The following is a 19,500-nucleotide window of genomic DNA, read 5'->3' on the forward strand; positions in this document are numbered from 1 at the left end:
GTTCCACATGGCCAGTTTAAATACTACTGGCACGGAGAATAAAGTTATAACATTCAACAGTACTACAGATCAAATGAAAAAGTGAACTAAGTATTCGCCCTTTTTAACCCAACCGATTTTGCCAACTCGTAATCGGCCCAGCAACAGAAAGCACGTAATCCCCACTTCAGGTCCACAACACGTACTCGTTTTCCAACTCGTGCAATCAGCAATTTAAAAGCTTAATCGAGGTTTTAAAAAGACAAACGCGTTAGAGGCAGCGGTATACAACTACTATTAAATTAATATACCACGATCGGGTCGCGGGTATCCTTACGTTGGGGGCAATAAAACGAAATGTATTTCCAAAATCGAAATACGTCTTAATTGTAAGAAATACAACAAACATGTAAATACTGGATTAAAAACACTTTCAACTAAAACAATAAATCTGCCGTACTGTTGCTTTAGGGGGAAAGCACCACATCACCACCCAACCCCCACTGCCGGCGGTGAATCAAAAAATAAAAATCCCATCTATATAAACGTACTCAGAATGATAAAACAGCTACCATTTAGACTTTTACCTCGAAAGTGACACTAATGTTTGTTTTTTTGTTTGTTTTTTTAAAGATACTTATTCAACAACATTAAAACGACTTTGTACACCCCAGGAGTTATTTAATAAACAATAAAACATCTGAACTATTCTAATGGCAAAGTTCCGGAGATATGGCCAGGTGGCAAAGCAAATAAAAGAAAAGCAGCTAAATATATTTACATTTGGCAACAGCGTACATCGAATTGAAATAGTAAATGTTTTTAGATATAAAAAAAAACACAGATCTCAGCAAAATGGTTCACACAGCTGGGAGATTGGCTTCGTTTAGTGGGGCAACTCAGCCTGAGAGCAAGACCAGCTGGCAGCAAACCGAATAGTTTTTAAAACTGACAAATCTGTACTTTACAATATTTTCGATAAAACAAATCTATCACGTCTTTTGTTTGACTGTTGTCGTTTGTTTTTATTGATGTAAATTAATTTTCACCTTTTTAATCTTTTGCTTCTAATTTACTACATTCACATTCCATATATCTTTCGACCCAGTTGTGTCATCAACATGGTCGACTTCAGTTCAAGTGTCATATTTAATTTATTTTTCGTTCTATTTTCATTCTCGGTTGGTATTTTTTTTTAGATGTATTTATTATTACTATTATTATTTTAAACACTACTAACATTCTAGTTTATAACCTGTGCTGTGTTAGCTAGACTTACAGTCAACGCCACACAAAACACAGATGATTCATACATAGGACCTGTGTTTACTACCTGTCTGATGATAAATAATATTTAAAGTCGAGAACTTTTACCCTGTTAGTTACTTTATGACAGTTAAGTACACGCATACACCATTAACCTTATCAAAACACACACTCCTTCTCCTGTAATTATTTTAAGCGTGTACCTTGCAGCTCTGGTAATTTTCCAGTGCCCTGAATGTTGTCTCTGTTAATTTGACATGTAACACTGAGGTTTTGCCGGGGTTCAATCTCCCGCAGGACAGCCTGTACCTCCCATCCTCACACAGCGCCGCCATCTTCAGCTCCCCTCAGCCATCCCTCTGACGTACACTCAAATACTGGGCACAACCTAACCCAGCGGAGAAGGCGGGACTTGGCCTCCTATCGTTTTCACAGAGTATGATCGTGGGTGGCGCTTGCAGGACTTTCTGATTGGTTTCTAAAGTCTTGACACGGCTCTTCTTTCCAGGGTTAATTCACAGACCATTGGCTGATCTTCCGATCTTTCCTCATGCACATAGCAGAGATGGGGCTTGTAGAATCTCCTATCAGCTGTGTTGCGTCCTAACGTCATGGCAACGGTTGTGCTTTCTCACGTCAGAGTATCTGACATCAGTAGTTCTTTGTGAAGGAGATAACGTCAGGTCAGTATTGGGTGCGTGTAAGTATGCCTAATAATTTGTCTTTTAAAAGTCATTGGATGCAGTTATAGAACAACTAGACTAAGCAATGACCGATTTAGCAAAAACAATTAATGGCTATTATTACTGCTGTATTTTGTGTGTATTATTATGGCAGGCTATTGGGTGTAAATACGGTTGCTTATTAGTGTAACTGTGTATTGTTATATGGTGACGGGTGTGATTGTTATTTGTGTTTTATAGTGCAATCGTTATTGTTTGTTTGGTCATAGGGTTGTTTTGTTTTTTGTTTTGTTTAACAGTGTGTTATTCATTTTGTTTAATGAATAAACGTGAGCGCAACACATTACACCCCACAATTAGTGCTCCTGTGTGTTTACATCCTGTTCTGACGTCACCCACATCAGCCATCCGTGACACCTGTTTGTTCTTTTTTTCCTTTCTATGTTAGCAGATTTTAAAACCAATCTAATGTTTTCGTTACATTAGATTTATTTCTTAGATTCATGTTGGCCCATGGTTGGTATATGGTTGGCCACCAACATTGGGCCAACACCGCCCCCACGAGCAAAATAACATTGGCCCAGTGCGGGGAATAGACACGTTTTCATATGAACCTCAGTTGTAAGCTGCCTGTACAAAATGCTGAGCCTAATAAAACCGACAGGAAGACTTGGAATGGCTCAGATTGCTTTGCAAGGGCATACTTGCCAACATTTGCAAACCGTTCAACTTAAGTATGCCATTGCAAAGCACTTTGTACAGGCAGCTTACAATTAAGGTTCATATGAAAACGTGTTCATTCCCCGCACTGTAGACAGGACCATACAGAAAACTTTAGGAATTGTTTAAATTATTTATTTATTTATTTTACTAACATAATTATTTTGCTATTTTCAAAATACTTGAATGTACACTGTTACACTTTAAATAGGCATATAAAGTCAATGTTATGTCAATGTAAATACAAATGATTTAAGAGAATTATGTAAAGTTGCCCAGAACAAGTGTTCTTTTGGCAGCTAAAAGCTTACACATACAATTAACTACTTGTGTAAAATTATAACAGTACTTTCTCTTTGTAATGACATTTCTTTTGTATTGTTTAAGTTATTAGTAATATATCTTAATTATGTTACAATAAGGTTTTTCTTTCTTATCAACATAAGAAAGCTCCAGCTATACATTCTGTTGTAAAATGGGACCTGAAGGGACATCTGTGATCTTGAGTTCTGTGTTTGCCTTGTGTTACTCCTGAACACCCCCACTCATCAGAAGCTATCTTTTCATCTGAGGCAAGGCCTGTAAATAAGTTCCATTACTGCTGAACTCTGGCAAGGTTATCTGACCTTCATTCCATTAGTAATGTTTAACCGTTCAATTAAAAATACACAAGGATTCAGTTGATTATGTATTTATACCATTGCTTAAGCTATTGTAGGACAGAACATTGGGAAAAAAAAGGTGTGTAATATTACACTACTGTAAAGTAATGACAGCTCTGAAAATCATAATCACTAAGGTACTGTGCTTTATTATCTTTGCCAGAAAGGCAGCTCAAATTCAGGACTATAATTGTGTACTTAATCTAGATTGGATGACAGAAAGTATCTAGAATTCCATTGCTTAAAAAATTACGGGATTAAATATGCTCACTCTTGTATGGCGTCTGTTCTCACCTTGCGCTGCTTCTGAAATTCCCTGCTTTTTTCCTGAAACAGTACTGCTTTTGTTGTACACAGTTTAAAAGCGTAAGGATTATTACGAGTGCAAGATATATCTTGAGGTAACTCTGGGTAAAGAGAAAACATCTTTCACATTTGAACTGCTCCATTTCAGAGAACAGTACTGCACAGCTTCAAGGACAGCTTTAGTGCTTCCTCTGCACATTTCTGCACATTTGACTTAATTATTGACTTTTTAATTTCAATAAATATGAACAGTGATATTATTCTTAAGTGGTTTTGATACGGCAAATGAATAATGGTCTGACACAGTTTGAAAGTTTCTGTGTTATAATGAAGCATTAAACAACATGGGGACTTGTAGCCAAATAAAATGGTGGAGAATCAGCATACTATAGGGTAGAGTCGGTCTGGTAAAGTGTCTGGCGGACTGTTGGCTGTACATATTTTGTGCTTAATAGAAGGTAAAGGTAACATTTCCTGGCCACTAGATTTTTGAGTAAAATCCAAACATAATAAATCTATTAACAACCCTCTTTGATATTAAAGCATACAAACGAGAGGAGGCCAGTCAGCCCATAAATGCTTGTCCAGTTCTTCCCTTATAAAAGTTTAGTATAGTAAAAGCACAGCAAAGTGTAATAAAGCATAGAGGAAGCATGGTAAAGCATTGGCAAGCATTGTAAAGATTAACAAGGTATGGTAAAGCATATTAAGAAACATGGCAAACCAGGGTGAGCTATGGTAAATGCACAGTACAGTAGTCTCCGCCTATAGGAACACCTCCAAAGAGAACATTTCGCCCAAGGGTGAAATGGATTTTTCCCATTGTAAATGCTCCAGCTAAGGAACAGGAACTTTCCTTTACCATGTTAAAAGAACACCTTCTTGGCACCGATGGCGATTCGTTCACAACGGATACAGTATTGTTTTGTAACCTGATAGTGGTTAGTAATCAATGGATCAAATCTCAGTGGCAGTGCGTGTCAGCAAGTCGGTAACTTGGTTCCTGAAAAATCTGCAGGAATGAAGTTGTCCAAAGAATGGATAGATGCTAGTGTCAATAAAACCAACCAACAGAGAGCACTCCGAAAAAACATACACAGACCAGGTCACATGTTGCAGCGTCTGGTATTTTGGAGCAGTATCTGTGCAACAGCCAGAATCTTCCATATAAAGAATCGAAGCTCAACAGGTCTGCATATGGTTTTGAAAAAGAAATTGACTGCCAGGAGTTGAATGGACTGGACATGGGGCGGATTTTGCATACCAACGTGCCATGCTGTAACATTCAACACTGCATTCATTTCCTATGAAATGAAGAAAAAGTTGTTTGACCAAATCATAGCGCTTGCTCATAAAGCGATCCTTTTACTTAATGAAGCCACTGCCGTAAACAAAAAAGTGCTTTAACTGTGTGATGCAGTTATCCGGTGTGGAGTCTCCTGCTAATGTATTTGTCGACCTTGTTGAGCTAAATGATCTGCCTTCAGCGGGAATAGTGAACAGTTTATTGTCGGTGTTCAAAAAGGTTAACGTAACTTTCTCGCCAAGTGCCTGGTAGCAGTTGCTTGTGATGGAGCTTCAGTGATGTTTGGGTGCAATACTGGTGTTGTGAAGAGGTTGCAAGACATGTTTCCGAATATTCTAGCATGGCACTGCTCTGCCCATTGCCTAGAGCTTGCAGTCCGTGATGTTATGAAAGATGCTGGCACTACAAATCACTTCAAAAGCATGCTAGACAAGTTGTATTCTCTTTATAGTACATCTGGAAAAAATCAATTACAGCTAAAAGAGTGCGCGGAAGCTCTTGACATTCAGCTTTGCAAAATTGTTCGAGTGTTAGACACTCTGGGTTGCATTGAGCTTTAGAGCTGTGGAGGCTGTTTGGAAAGCTTATCCCGTTCTGCATAAGCACCGAAGATGTTTCTCGTGACAGCGCAACACCCCAGTGTTACTCAGGTCTAAGCAAGCAGTTATCATCGGCTCAGTTCATCAGTAATCTAGGCATTATGTATGATGCACTGCAGGAGTTGTCTGAGTTACCTCTCGCATTGCAAAAAACACGACTGCACAATCATTGATGCACACCAAGCTGTCTGCCAACAAATATTGGTGTTTAAAGCAATGGTAGAAATCCAAGGGAGGTATTCTGCGCAGTGTCAGAAAGCCACAGAAGAGAAGATGTTTCAAGGAAGGAAAACCTTGCAACTGAAGGAAAACCTTGCAACAGCCCTGCACATGCTACAACTTTGTATATGATGTAGAATATGTGATTGTACATATCTAACACAAGCACATACAGTACTTTTTTAAAATAAACATGATTTTGAATGCGGTTCTTAAGAATTCCGCACCTATTTCTTTCCAAATGAAGCACTGTGACAAGTTGTGAAATCTGCTGCAACATTTAATGCATAACAGCCTGAGTGAGTAAATGTTCAACCTCATTGAAAGTAAAAGCCAGCAATCTGGCAGTTGATCAGTCTAATCTATCTCCTTGTCTCTCTGTAAGCACATCTGCTACAAAAGCATGACCTCAACAGAGGTTAGAGTTTATTTTAGCAAACGTGCAGTAAAGCAGCAAGGGTTTTTTTTGCATGGTGGATTAGGTGCAATGGAACGGAGAACCCCCAACTCAGTTTACTTTCAGTGCAGTATAGAAACAGGAACCATGCAAAAAACACTGAGAACCATGGGAAAACTGCTAAATTATCATGCACACTTACCAGAGTAAACTTTTGCAATGGCTCATCTCCTTTCAAATGTCCCCCTTAAGAGCAAAGATCAAGCACATGCCATTTGTAAAGTATTTTGACAATGTCATTACTTATTTATTATGTCAATGTGGTGTTGGATAGAAAGCAAACGTTACTTTTAAAAGAAAGGAAAGTTTTCCCTATTGCAAATATAACCAGCCAGTTGATTCCCCTAATTCCTGCCATATTGGATGCCTGCTATACTGGGTTATTTCACTTATAATATAAAAGGTCTAATTTTCATTATCTTCAGGTCACACCATAGGGTATTATTGTCCAGCGGCAGTTCTCATTTTCCTTTGACATTCAGTTTAGGTTGAAAGAGCACAGATAAGATTAAGCTTAAAAGTTGTGTCATTATTCTCAATGTCAAAATAAAACCTTGCTAGAGGAAAGGCTTTTATGTTTAATTCGTATGTATTTCCTTGTAGAATGATGGTTATTTTGTATTATTGATTAAGTGGCAGAAACAGCATAGAGTTGGTTATCAGAAAGTATATTAACTGGATTATCATTTAGGCACTACCTGGTCCAAATAAAACATATATTTATGAGATGATTATTATTATTATTATTATTATTATTATTATTATTATTATTATTATTATTATTATTATTATTATTATCAGGGTTAATTTTTGCCAGATCGCAGCAGATCCCAGATCTGGTACCTTTTTGTCTGACAGGCGAGAATTAAACAGTTTTCAAATGATTAACCGTATGAAAAAAAAAATAACTCTATGTGCATAACATGTACAATAAAAAGAAAAGCTTTCCTGTTCCATGAATTGAATGACGAATGTGTACTGCAACAATATATTTTAGGATGCGAGGTCTATGAGTAAGAAAATGACTCGTTTTTTTACACCACAAACAGCAAAACACCAAAAAAACTAGCGCTGCTCTTCATCAAATCAGTCAGCCCTCCACTGTATTGTTCAGACCTGCAGATCATGTTAAAACATGGCGAGGCAAAGGTGGGCATGCAGCTACCGACCCCAACAATAAGGCATGAAACCCTGATCTGTAAGCAAGAGAACATGAAGCATGCATGGAAGCTACTATAAATTAAGGTCAGTACATTAGGTCTAGAAACAAAAATGCTGCCTTCATTATAAGATTTTGTTTTGTTTACAAATTAACCTCTTTTTATTATTATTTAATTTATTTATGTATTTATTTTTACATAGTTTGATAGGGGTTTATTGGTAAAATGGTGCTTTAAAAACTGGCAAAGCTAGGTTCTTGCAGTGGTTTATGGTTTTGCAATGCCTCCTAGTTACTTTCAAGGTAAGTAGAAATATCAAACTGTAGTAGTGCTGTTTGGAAGGCTTTTAACAGGGGGATCCTATCCTTATTTACACTGTCAAAGTCTAATCAACAAAATGTTGGTGCTGAATATATGTATGTCATCATAACAGGTTCTCCTGTTCTCACTGTAGTTAGCTCTTTCACTTATAGAACAAAGGATTTAGACTTTTCTTGTATAAGAAGTGTAATATAAAGAACCCTGAGCAAAGCTTCTTTAAAATGTTTCAGCAGGTGACTTGCATGAAAAGATTTATATGCATTTCTTGAGATGAGCAAATAAAAAATTATAATTGATGTCAGGTCATGACTTTACAGTGTTTACTATGTTCATTAGTTTATTAGTTTATTTAGCAGATGCCTTTATCCAAGGCGACTTACAGAGACTAGGGTGTGTGTACTGTGCATCAGCTGCAGAGTCACTTACAACTACGTCTCACCCGAAAGACGGAGCACAAGGAGGTGAAGTGACTTGCTCAGTCAGTGGCTGAGGTGGGATTTGAACCGGGGAACTCCTGGTTACAAGCCCATTTCTTTAACCACTGGACCACACAGCCTCCTAAAAAATTAAAACCGGGGACCACCTGGTTACAAACCCATTTCTTTAACCACTAGACCACACAGCCTCCTAAAAAATTAAAACCGGGGACCACCTGGTTACAAGCCCATTTCTTTAACCACTGGACCACACAGCCTCCTAAAAAATTAAAACCGGGGACCTCCTGGTTACAAGCCCATTTCTTTAACCACTGGACCACACCGCCTACTAGAAGAAAAATCATTTGACAAACATTTTTGACTCAAAGGGTAGGATTTTCAAAAAACTGTGTTTTGGTATCAAACTCGTGGTATAGTAACGAGAGCTTTAGTACCAAGTGATTTTCAAACAAAATGTGTTAATTAAATCAATCTGTTAATGCTTTGAAATTGAGTCGATGAGGTCGTTAATGAACGCATTTCTTGTTGAAAAGCTTAATTGTCTCAGGTCATGTACATCACTTCCTGTCTCAACGACTAGATAAGGGGAACTCCTTAATCAAAATGCTTGTTAACGAGATCAAGAAAAATGAATGGAAGCATCATTTGCTGTTATGGAAACTAATAGCGTACAGCGAGACGGCTCTCTCACCTGCAAGCAGCAGCCAAATGGAAATGAAATAAAAAATAATGGGAATCTCTATGTTGTGTATAATTTGTAAACTTCATTTAAAATTGTGCATTCTGTCATGCAGAATGTACATTTATTTAGATAACTTCACATATACAAGGCTGAGTTATCTGGCGTGTGGGTAACATTCGGATGGGGCAGGGGGTAAGCCATCTATGTATATTGGTTGGAATTTATTTTCTTATGTTGACATCTACGTTTGTATGTATTTTAGTATGTACGATTGTAGACTATATATAAATATGTTTGAAGTGTAATTTATGTTTGTAGTTGTTAGTTACTATACATGTATACCATGTATGTAACACTTCATTATATATTTATTAAGCTTTTAAAATTACGATAGAACTCCTCAACCCAATACACAATTTGTTTATAATTAATTGTTCGGTGAATTCCTCTAATCCTCTAAAGATATTAACATTATTTCGTAAATCAACATAATTTCAGAAATCACGTCAGCACGATTGAGATAGGCATAACGACCTCTTGAAAATGCAAAAATCAATGCTACATAACAATTTGTTGATTAACGCTGGAGTTATCATTTACAAACTTTTGAAAATCCTGCCCAAAGTCTTTTTCAAATCTCTTTCAAAGTCTTTCATTTTAGTATGCTTAGTAGATGTGTGCAGAGGACCCATTACTTGTAATTATAAAAAAAGTGACCAGTGCGTTAATGTTCATTCAGCAAGGAGTTTGAGTTTTTTTACAATTGTTTTTAAAAATGTGCTGTTATCGTAACAAATGCTTGAATGATATGAGCACTCAGCACAGCCCTGTTGCCCTATTTTTGGCACCACTGTATCACGTGTAGATATTTACTGACAAACCTCAAACCGGTTTGATTTTATTGTGTGCCCTAAACAAGCAAAAGCCATTCTGATTAAAATGCCTGAACATACTATTAACCTACATGAGACTTCTTAAATCTAATTTGAGTCCTGTTGTATTACTGCGGTCTAAATTCACTCCTATTTGTTACAAAAATTTGAAACTACTTGAATTGGTTTGTTTTTTGTAAAATGAAGTGGTGTTTTTTTCTTCAGAAACGCTTTGTAGATATGCTCCATAATTAGTATTTATTTAAGCAAAATAAAAACCCAGGCTGCATATGGAAAGTGATAACTGAGAACTGAGTTGAGAGACCCAGGCTCTGTTACATAATCTAATTCCTTATGTAACTTGAATGCTTAGCCATTCCCCATCTTTGTATGAGAGCTACACACCCACTCCAATTGGATATGTATTACTGCCATAGCCTTATCTTTTCGCCTATTGATTTGCTCCATTGCCACTGTACTTTACGCATCCATGCATCCCTTCCTGCGATGTCATCAAGCAGCGTGTTCCGGGCTTAAGATTACAAACAACTTGAGAATTTGTAAGTGACCTTGAATTACTTTGGTTCGTTTTTTTGTAAAACAAAGTGGTGTTTTTTTTTTCTTTTCAAAAACGCTTTGTAGATATGCTCCATAATTAGTTATGTAACTTGAATGCTTAGCCATTCCCCACCTTTATATAAGAACATAAGAACATAAGAAAGTTTACAAACGAGAGGAGGCCGCTCAGCCCATCTTGCTCGTTTGGTTGTTAGTAGCTTATTGATCCCAGAATCTCATCAAGCAGCTTCTTGAAGGATCCCAGGGTGTCAGCTTCAACAACATTACTGGGGAGTTGGTTCCAGACCCTCACAATTCTCTGTGTAAAAAAGTGCCTCCTATTTTCTGTTCTAAATGCTCCTTTATCTAATCTCCGTTTGTGACCCCTGGTCCTTGTTTCTTTTTTTGGTCAAAAAAGTCCCCTGGGTCGACATTGCCTAAACCTTTTAGGATTTTGTGTGGTCCAGTGGTCAAAGAAAAGGACTTATAACCAGGAGGTCCCCGGTTCAAATCCCACCTCAGTCACTGACTCATTGTGTGACCCTGAGCAAGTCACTTAACCTCCTTGTGCTCTGTCTTTCGGGTGAGATGTATTTGTAAGTGACTCTGCAGCTGATGCATAGTTCACACACCCTAGTCTCTGTAAGTCGCCTTGGATAAAGGCATCTGCTAAATAAACAAATTTTAATAAATAATAATAATTTTTAATGCTTGAATCAGATCACTGCGTAGTCTACTTTGTTCAAGACTGAATAGATTCAATTATTTTAGCCTGTCTGCATACGACATGCCTTTTAAACCCAGGATAATTCTGGTTGCTCTTCTTTGCACTCTTTCTAGAGCAGCAATATCCTTTTTGTAACGAGATGACCAGAACTGAACACAATATTCTAGGTGAGGTCTTACTAATGCATTGTAAAGTTTTAACATTACTTCCCTTGATTTAAATTCAACACTTCTCACAATATATCTGAGTATCTTGTTGGCGTTTTTTATAGCTTCCCCACATTGTCTAGATGAAGACATTTCTGAGTCAACATAAACTCCTAGGTCTTTTTCATAGATCCCTTCTTCAATTTCAGTATCTCCCATATGATATTTATAATGCACATTTTTATTGCCTGCGTGCAATACTTTACACTTTTCTGTATTAAATGTCATTTGTCATGTGTCTGACCAGTTCTGAATGCTGTCTAGATAATTTTGAATGACCTTTGCTGCTGCAACAGTGTTTGCCACTCCTCCTATTTTTGTGTCGTCTGCAAATTTAACAAGTTTGCTTACTATACCAGAATCTAAATCATTAATGTAGATTAGGAATAGCAGAGGACCTAATACTGATCCCTGTGGTACACCACTCGTTACCTCGCACCATTTTGAGGTTTCTCCTCTAATCAGTACTTTCTGTTTTCTACATGTTAACCATTCCCTAATCCATGTGCATGCATTTCCTTGAATCCCTACTAGGTATGTGAGCTACATACCCACTCCAGTTGGGTGGTACTGGTGACAGCTGTATCTGTCCACTGATATTTCTCATCATCGTTGTTTTTATAAGCCCAGGTCCACACTGAGCTGATTTGACACCAAAAATCTGTTTGGTTAAAAGAATCAGATTACGATTACAGAACAAAGAAAAGTATTGTACATTAAAAAAATACTGTGCATTTTATTAAAATAAAAAATGAACACCATTGGATCAGTAGTCCCAAAACCGCTTTAAAAGCTATTCGAACTAGGGCGATTCGTTTTATTCGAATGTTTCTTGCCTGGGACCATGCAAAACATGTGTAGTATCAGAATATGAGTCTAATCCCAGTTTGTTTTATCAAGAATTGACTGTACAAGTCTATCTCCAAGCTGCCTCAGTAGAGCCTCCCACAGCTTTCTTCTGTATATATATTTCTAAAAAAAAATATCAAAGAAGTTTAGTCCAGGTCTTTGTTCTAGCCCTGTTCTAATTTTTGAATTGAACCAATTAAACCTCCACCCAGAAGCAGTTAATTATCTAATACACAAGATAAAGCCTGGGGTGGAATGGCATTCTGGGACCAGGCCCCCTTTCAAGGTTCTGAGTATAGTGGTTTATTATGGGAAGGTCTGGGCTCATCTTTTGCCCAGTTAGCTCTAATGTGTGTACCTGTTAACTGTCAAGTGCAGATGCAGCTGCTAGTGGCTTGGTGAGAAGTTTCTATTATGCCTTGGCATGCAAATCTTTTTGCCTGCACTCATTAGGGGCATTTTAATTATTATTATTATTATTATTATTTATTTCTTAGCAGACGCCCTTATCCAGGGCGACTTACAATCGCAAGCAAATACAAATACATTCAAGTGTTACAATATAAGTCATTTTAAGGACACTTTTGCAAGCATGTGTGGAAGCCTCTGGCTCAACTGCCAAGATTATTTCACAAATCAGACAAAATGAAGGAACCATTAAGGCAAACAAAAAAACAAACAAACAAACGTGTTTAAAATTAAGTTTAAAAGAAAGAAATATATATTTTCAACAACTTGGACTTGGATTTGTAAGGTGTTTTCATATGGGGTTCAACTTCTGTTTGCCTCAAGGGTTTTAAGGCTGAGTTTAAACTCAAATATGGATTAGTGTAAATTAAAATGTGCTATATATACTAATATTAATTTTTTGCATATAGTCAATCAGGAAATATATATATGTGTGTGTGTGTGTGTGTGCGTGTCTGTAATGTTTTTTCATTGTCTTTATGAATGAAATAAAGTTTGATATTTACTAAACTATTCTTTACTGTTGTTAATAAAACTATTAATAGTACAGGACGGTTTCATAAGCTTTGTGAATAGAGCCCTATGTATTAACAAACACTATAACCTCTAAAACCCTGTTTTGTAGTTTGTTGGTGGTTGTAATGTTTACAAAACATGCATATCTAGCAATTTAATCAGGACTGAATGTTCAACAAGGCTTCTTATGTCTCTGTGATGCAGCACACGTGCCTTGAAAAGACTGGAAATTCACACCTCAGGGAAGCAGGTCTCCTTCTTAAACCTTGATGCCCCAGGATTACTGTCTCCTAAAGGTTTCCACTGAAACACACAGCATCATTACAGTTGGATTTTTTTCCCAGCATGTTGTCACTTCTCATGCTGTTTAGTGCTTTAGATTAACAGTGGAGAGAAGAAAAGATGCAGGAGCACCTTATTCCTTCTTTTTTAACCCCACCTCTTGACAGCTCTCCCTATTGTCTTCTCAGCAAAGGTGTGTTTGAATGGAAAAGCCTGGCTATCTGCTGTCTGTCCTGACGGCTCTGTCCTGCTGTAAATCAGTCGGTCTAGAGGAGGTGATACGTAGATGTGAAGAGTTGCACAGGAACGAGGCAGGGGAACCTGAGAGGAACAGGGTGTGTTTACTTGGCTGCAGTTTCAACAGTGTGGGCGGTACTCATATTGATACTTGGGATAGTTGCTACAGTCATTCCGGTAACAGAACCATTTTTTAAATCCCTAAATTGAGATCTAATATGGGCCAACGCGCCTTTGTCTATCAGGCATCTCCTCTTTGGAAGTAATTTGCTTTAGAACATGCAAACTTCCAATAACAGGCTTGAGATCAGGATGGTAAAGAGTGGCAGGAATTTGATCTTCACACAGCCCCAATATTCTGGCCAATATGATGACTCAACCAAAACCAAACGTTTCCCAAGCCTGGGGTGAAAGGGAGAGTGGGATGATGCAGGGCTGCCTCATAGCGATTGAGGTTCAATTCCCACATTTCCATGTGCAATAACTCACTGAGGTGACCAGCCCCAGACCACACCTGAAGCCTGGGGACTTGGACTCTCCAATGTGGAAGTGGAAGCAGGTTGGGAGTGGAGTAAACCTGAAGAAGGCAGTAGCTCATATTTATAGAACCATCAACTGTTAAATGGTTTTAAGATGGTGCAAACTTACATTACATGAACTGGTCTATTGCCTCTTATGTTTGTGGACTTTGTACACCTTATTTACCTATCTTACACTCCAAATCGTCAAATATTGACAAATTTGTCAAATAGCCAAAATTACAGGGTATGTGTGTTGAAGTTGTTTACTTTCACTGTTTGCTTAAAAAAAATGGACAAGAAATTAGCCAAATTATTTTTTCCATATTTGGTTCTTATAAAATTGTAACAAGGCTTATTGTCAAATCATTTGTCAAACAATTTTACCAGTTTCTTTTTAGTATTTCTACATTTTGTTCAGTTTTTGTAGTACCGTACAAGTTTTTAGTTTTTTTGAATTTTGACTCATTCTTCCTCAATTTACTGACATTCAAGTATGGAAATAATGTGGTGCAGTTGGTTAATGGGCTATCCTTTTATCTTTCTTAGCTTGAGTTAAGATTCTGGTTTAGGTCAAAAAAGTGTTTGCTGGTCAATGCTTAGTAATCATCAGGGGACAAAAAAACAACCACGCAAACCCAACACCCAGCCTCTGCTTGGGAAGGACCCAGACTAAATAACCAAAAAACAAACAAAAAAAACCAAGCAAAAACAAAAAAACGGTCCCCTTCTCAGTGGGGGTTGGTGGAATAGGGAGTTACACAGCACTTGCAGTTATGTCTGTGCTTGTGAGGCACAGTAGCTCAGGGAGGGGGGGGGGGGGGGAGGGCTTGAGCTGGTGTCAAAGGTCACAGTGTGTATTATATAGAATAACTCATTCCAGCCAGCTGTACAGCCTCTCTGATTAGTTGCTTTAAGTAAAAATCACAATTTGTATGACATGTGTTAGTTTAGAGTACTTGGTGATTTATCACAATATAAAACTTTTTTCATGTGACCGTGATTCAACTCTTAGATGATTCTTTTTATAAGTTTTGTTATTTGTTTGTATGGGAAAACTCCATGCAGGAGCTGTGTGGTAGAAATAGAGTAATTTCATTACTTGGATAAAATAAAAAATAAAAAGTGTTGCCTTCTTCTTTCATGCAATTTCACAACATGCACAACACCCTGAGATGTGTACGCTGGCCTTAAAATGATAAACTACTGCAGCAGAGGACTTTTAGGATTTGAAATCACAACCTTCTGTCCCTCAGGGGTCAGCTCTATGAGGTGAGCTAAAGCAGCTCCTTTATCCATACAAGTAGGCATATACCCTTATCACAGCACTCCATCACACACAGGCACTTAGCTTGATTGTTTCCAAACAAATAAGTAATAGGTGGCAGCAGTAAATGTGATTGTAAGAAATGATCAAATAATTAGTACAGTAATGTACGAATTTATATATACAAATGTGGTGATCCATCCACTCATTTTTCAGAGCATGTGCAAACACTTTTATATAAGCAGTGGAATCCTCTGTACCACGGAATATATGTACAGTATATATATATATAAGTTCATGAGGTGAAATTACTAACTCGAGGTTCTTGAACTTGAACCTGCCAGCTGTCAGAAGTCAACACTTTGAAGCCGCTGTTTGTGGTTTCCTGTGGCTGAGTGGTTAACAGTGTGCAGGTGCAGGTGATTAATAAACAGACAGACAATTATAATCCAGGTGCAATGTTGTTCAATGGTTGTATTTTGTAATCCAAATGCCTGATGGCTAACAACAGTAAATAATAACAATGTCAATGAGAAGCAATACAGCGGGGTGTATTGCTTATCTGTAATCTGCGGGTTGGCACCGAAATAATAACAGTCCCGTTTTAATTCACCCACACGTAACACAAACACAAACACAAACACCCGTCCACAGTGCATGCTATAGTGCTCGTGGTGAAAATACTGTACTTTAGTGCAAACAAAGTGCAGTGTTGTTCAGGTTTGTGCCTTTAGCGACAGCTCCTGGATTGTGTTTAGCCGTCTTAATAATCACAAACAGTATTATTTTGACACGACAATAAACAAACACGATTTTCTCCACACAAAACACAAGTCCTTCCAGGTTGTTCTCTAACCAAAACAAAGGAACAGATTGCGTCGCTCCGTCACCTACTTATACCGTCACTCATGACCCCTTGGTAAACGCTTGCAGCTGCTCCTCCAATCCTCAGTTGCCACATCATTTCCCTTCCGGGTCGATGAGTTAATGTACTGAAGCTCCGCCCCTTTTCTAAATGACCAACTTCCTTTTAACCCTAGGAACGAAGTGTCAGGCCAAGCAGTCCAGGGTACTCTGTTCCCGTTACTTAGCGCCCTCACAGGTCGGGAGGGAGATTTACCACCGAGAATCATTGTCTTTCTGTCACACTTCCCTTCCGGTTTCATTTGAATTGTTGTTAGGAACTGTGGCGTCGGTCGTTAGCAGCTTATTAAAAAGCTGTTTACACAGACCTGTTGGAGTCTAGACACTTCAGAAGCCTCATTACTGGGTGCAGTCAGCAACCTGAACAAGGATCATGCTGTGAAAGTATAAAACGTTTCCAAGCAAACAGGTAACACTTATATTGTTATCCAGAGCACCCCAGCGATTTTTTTGTATTGCTATTCTGGCAAGAGTACGGTATGTACTGGAAATATATTTTATGTTATTTTTCCACAACCTTTCAAGAATAGTTTTTTACATGTGCATGCTATTTACAAGGACCACCCTTCTATTTTAACATTAACTCTTTAATGGTAGTCATATTTTTTTTTCTTGGAATCTACATTGCATTCATTCAAATCCAAAGACAGAATGACTGGGTGAATCGCACTGTTCCAGGCTTAATCTAGATCTGAAATTGACCAAACCTGTTCTACTGAAACTAAAGTAAAACCAGTTAGCTGTCTGAATGGCAGTCCTAGGCTAACAATAAACACAACTAATGTGTCGCTCTGACCTCTTTTACCTGAGTATGCCCTGGGCTACAAGCAGCCTGTTTCTGCATAAAAGTGAAGAAAAACACCAGAAACAAAACAAGAGATCAATGGGTTAGCATGACTATAGACTACAGTACTTATTTGGAGCTAATATTAGAAGCTCTAAGAATAAATATGTAATCAAGCTGTTACAGTGACAAATATTACGTGTGTGTATGTACCTCAGCCAGCAGTACTACTGAAGTCCAAACAGTTTACCCTGTGGAAGTATTTTTAATAACTCAGTTTATTTACACCACTAATGATGACACTTCTAGCTAAACTGAGACATTTCCTACATAGCCCAGCATTAGTCACATTGATAGCACTGGGGCTGGTGATCCTTGAAGTATAATCATACAATTAACATCTAGGATTATTTTTAAAGCATTGGTTTCTCTAACTAAACTGGCCTTTTACTGTATATTGTGCCTTGGATTGTGGCATTAGATGTATTCTAGATTTGTACTGACAATCTCACCCATAGTGCACTTCCATGCACATAATAATTATGATCGTCCCCCCCATCCCCCTCCCCAAGTGATGTTGATTAAATCAAGTTTTCAGTTCATAAACGTTTGTGAATCGGGGTCAGTAAATAAGCAAAACTGCATATTTCAGAAACCCTAGATTCTGATTTAGACGTCATACATTAAAAAAGGAAAGTAGCTTCATATAACGTTTCGGATTGTCTTCAATACTAGTTACAGCACAGGCTACGTGAGCCAAAGTATCAGTGCACAGCTGTGTATTGTCTGTGGCAGGCAATCAGAACAATAGAACAGCTCCTGGACTCAAGTCAAAGCACACACAAAAAATAGAGAGTACTAATAAAAACCCATTATAGAGATTGCAATAAGAACCTCAGAAGGGAGGCCAGTGGACAGCAGAACATGCAGTTTATATTGTCTAGTGCCAGGGGTTCATTTGAAAACAAAAGGGCATCGGATTTTATAATTAAGGAAGGGGGACAGCATTTTTGTTTCTATACCTAAAGTACTGACCTTGATTTACAGTAGCTCCCTGTGACAGAGACAGAGTGATTCTTGGTGATAAATCTCCCTCCTGACCTGTGAGGGCGCTGTGTAAAAGGAACAGAGTGCCCTGGACTGGATGGCCAGACAATTCATTTGCAGGGTTAGGCGGATGTCGGCCATCTAGAAAGGGGGCGGAGCTACGGTACACTAAATCATCGACCCGGAAGGGAAACGATGTGGCAGTCGTGGATTGGAGGAGCGGTTGCAATCGTTACCCAAGGGGTCATGATTGACAGTATAAAAGGGGATGTAACGAAGTGATCTGTTCCTTTGTTATGGTTAAGCTGAACCAGAAGGAATCCTGTAAAAGTATTGTGACTGTTTTGTTTGTTTGTCTTGTCTAAAAATTCTACTTGTTTGTTGTTATTAGACAGCTAACACGATCCGGAGCTGTCGCTACAGGCCAGCACAAAACTCGGATAACACTGCACCTTGGTCACAAATAAATTGTAATCACTCTGGACTTGTGAACGTGTGTCTTTGTGTGTGTTCTACTTTGTTTATTATTTACAAACTGCGTCTTATTATATCGGGACTGCAACCCGTTGTTTTTGAACAGTGCAATACATGTTACTGTGTATTGCCTGGGATTATCCTTTGTGGTCGCTAGACCAGGATTACAAACAATAAAACCCGTTTGGATTGTGAACTTTGTTGTCTGTCTTTTGTTTTACAATCACATCATCACTACACCTGTGCACTGCAAACCACTTTGCCACACTCCCATATATACTTCAAGTTCTCAACTGCTTGTGGATTGGGGTTTCATGCCTTAATGTTTGAACAGTACCAATGGTTTGATTTTTTTCCAGCTACATCCCTTTTGCTATTATTATTATTTATTTCTTAGCAGACGCACCCCCTCCTGCTCCAACCCCTACACCCACTACATCCCCTACTAACTCGCCCTCCTTCTCCACCTTCTTGCCCCTCTCAGACTCTGACCTCTCCTCCCTGCTCCAGGGTCACAAACCCACCACGTGTGCTTTGGACACTCACCTCTTTCAAGCTGCTGCTCCTGCTCTACTCCCCTTCATCTCCTCCCTCCTCAACACCTCTCTACTTTCTGGTATCTTTCCCTCTGCCTTCAAAAAAGCCTCTATCACTCCCCTCCTCAAAAAACCTACCTTCGACCCCACCTCCCTCCAGAGCTACCGTCCTGTCTCCCTCCTACCCTTCCTCTCCAAAACCCTCGAGCGGACTGTACACCGCCAGCTCTCTGCTTTCCTGTCCAACCACTCTCTGCTTGACCCTCTCCAATCTGGCTTCCGCTCTGCTCACTCCACTGAAACCGCCCTCCTGTCTGTCACCAACTCACTTAAGTGTGCCCGAGCTGCCTCTTTCTCCTCTGTCCTAATTCTCCTCGACCTCTCTGCTGCCTTTGACACTGTTGATCACTCTATTCTACTATCATCTCTCGCTGACCT

At 38.6% G+C, this 19,500-nt stretch overlaps 1 protein-coding gene across 1 annotated transcript in view; it reads right to left on the reverse strand.

Moving 5' to 3' along the window:
• LOC117403711 (RNA polymerase II elongation factor ELL2-like) overlaps window positions 1-1,649 on the reverse strand; it is a 35,399-nt gene extending 33,750 nt beyond the window's left edge. The window contains exon 1 of the mRNA XM_058988724.1: window positions 1,449-1,649. Within this exon, the coding sequence (XP_058844707.1) occupies window positions 1,449-1,580 (132 nt within the window). The 5' untranslated portion in view covers window positions 1,581-1,649. The remainder of the gene's footprint in view (window positions 1-1,448) is intronic.
• Window positions 1,650-19,500: the final 17,851 nt, after the last annotated feature.

This window comes from Acipenser ruthenus, chromosome 1 (genome assembly GCF_902713425.1).
Source record: "Acipenser ruthenus chromosome 1, fAciRut3.2 maternal haplotype, whole genome shotgun sequence".
NCBI classification, from domain to species: domain Eukaryota; kingdom Metazoa; phylum Chordata; class Actinopteri; order Acipenseriformes; family Acipenseridae; genus Acipenser; species Acipenser ruthenus.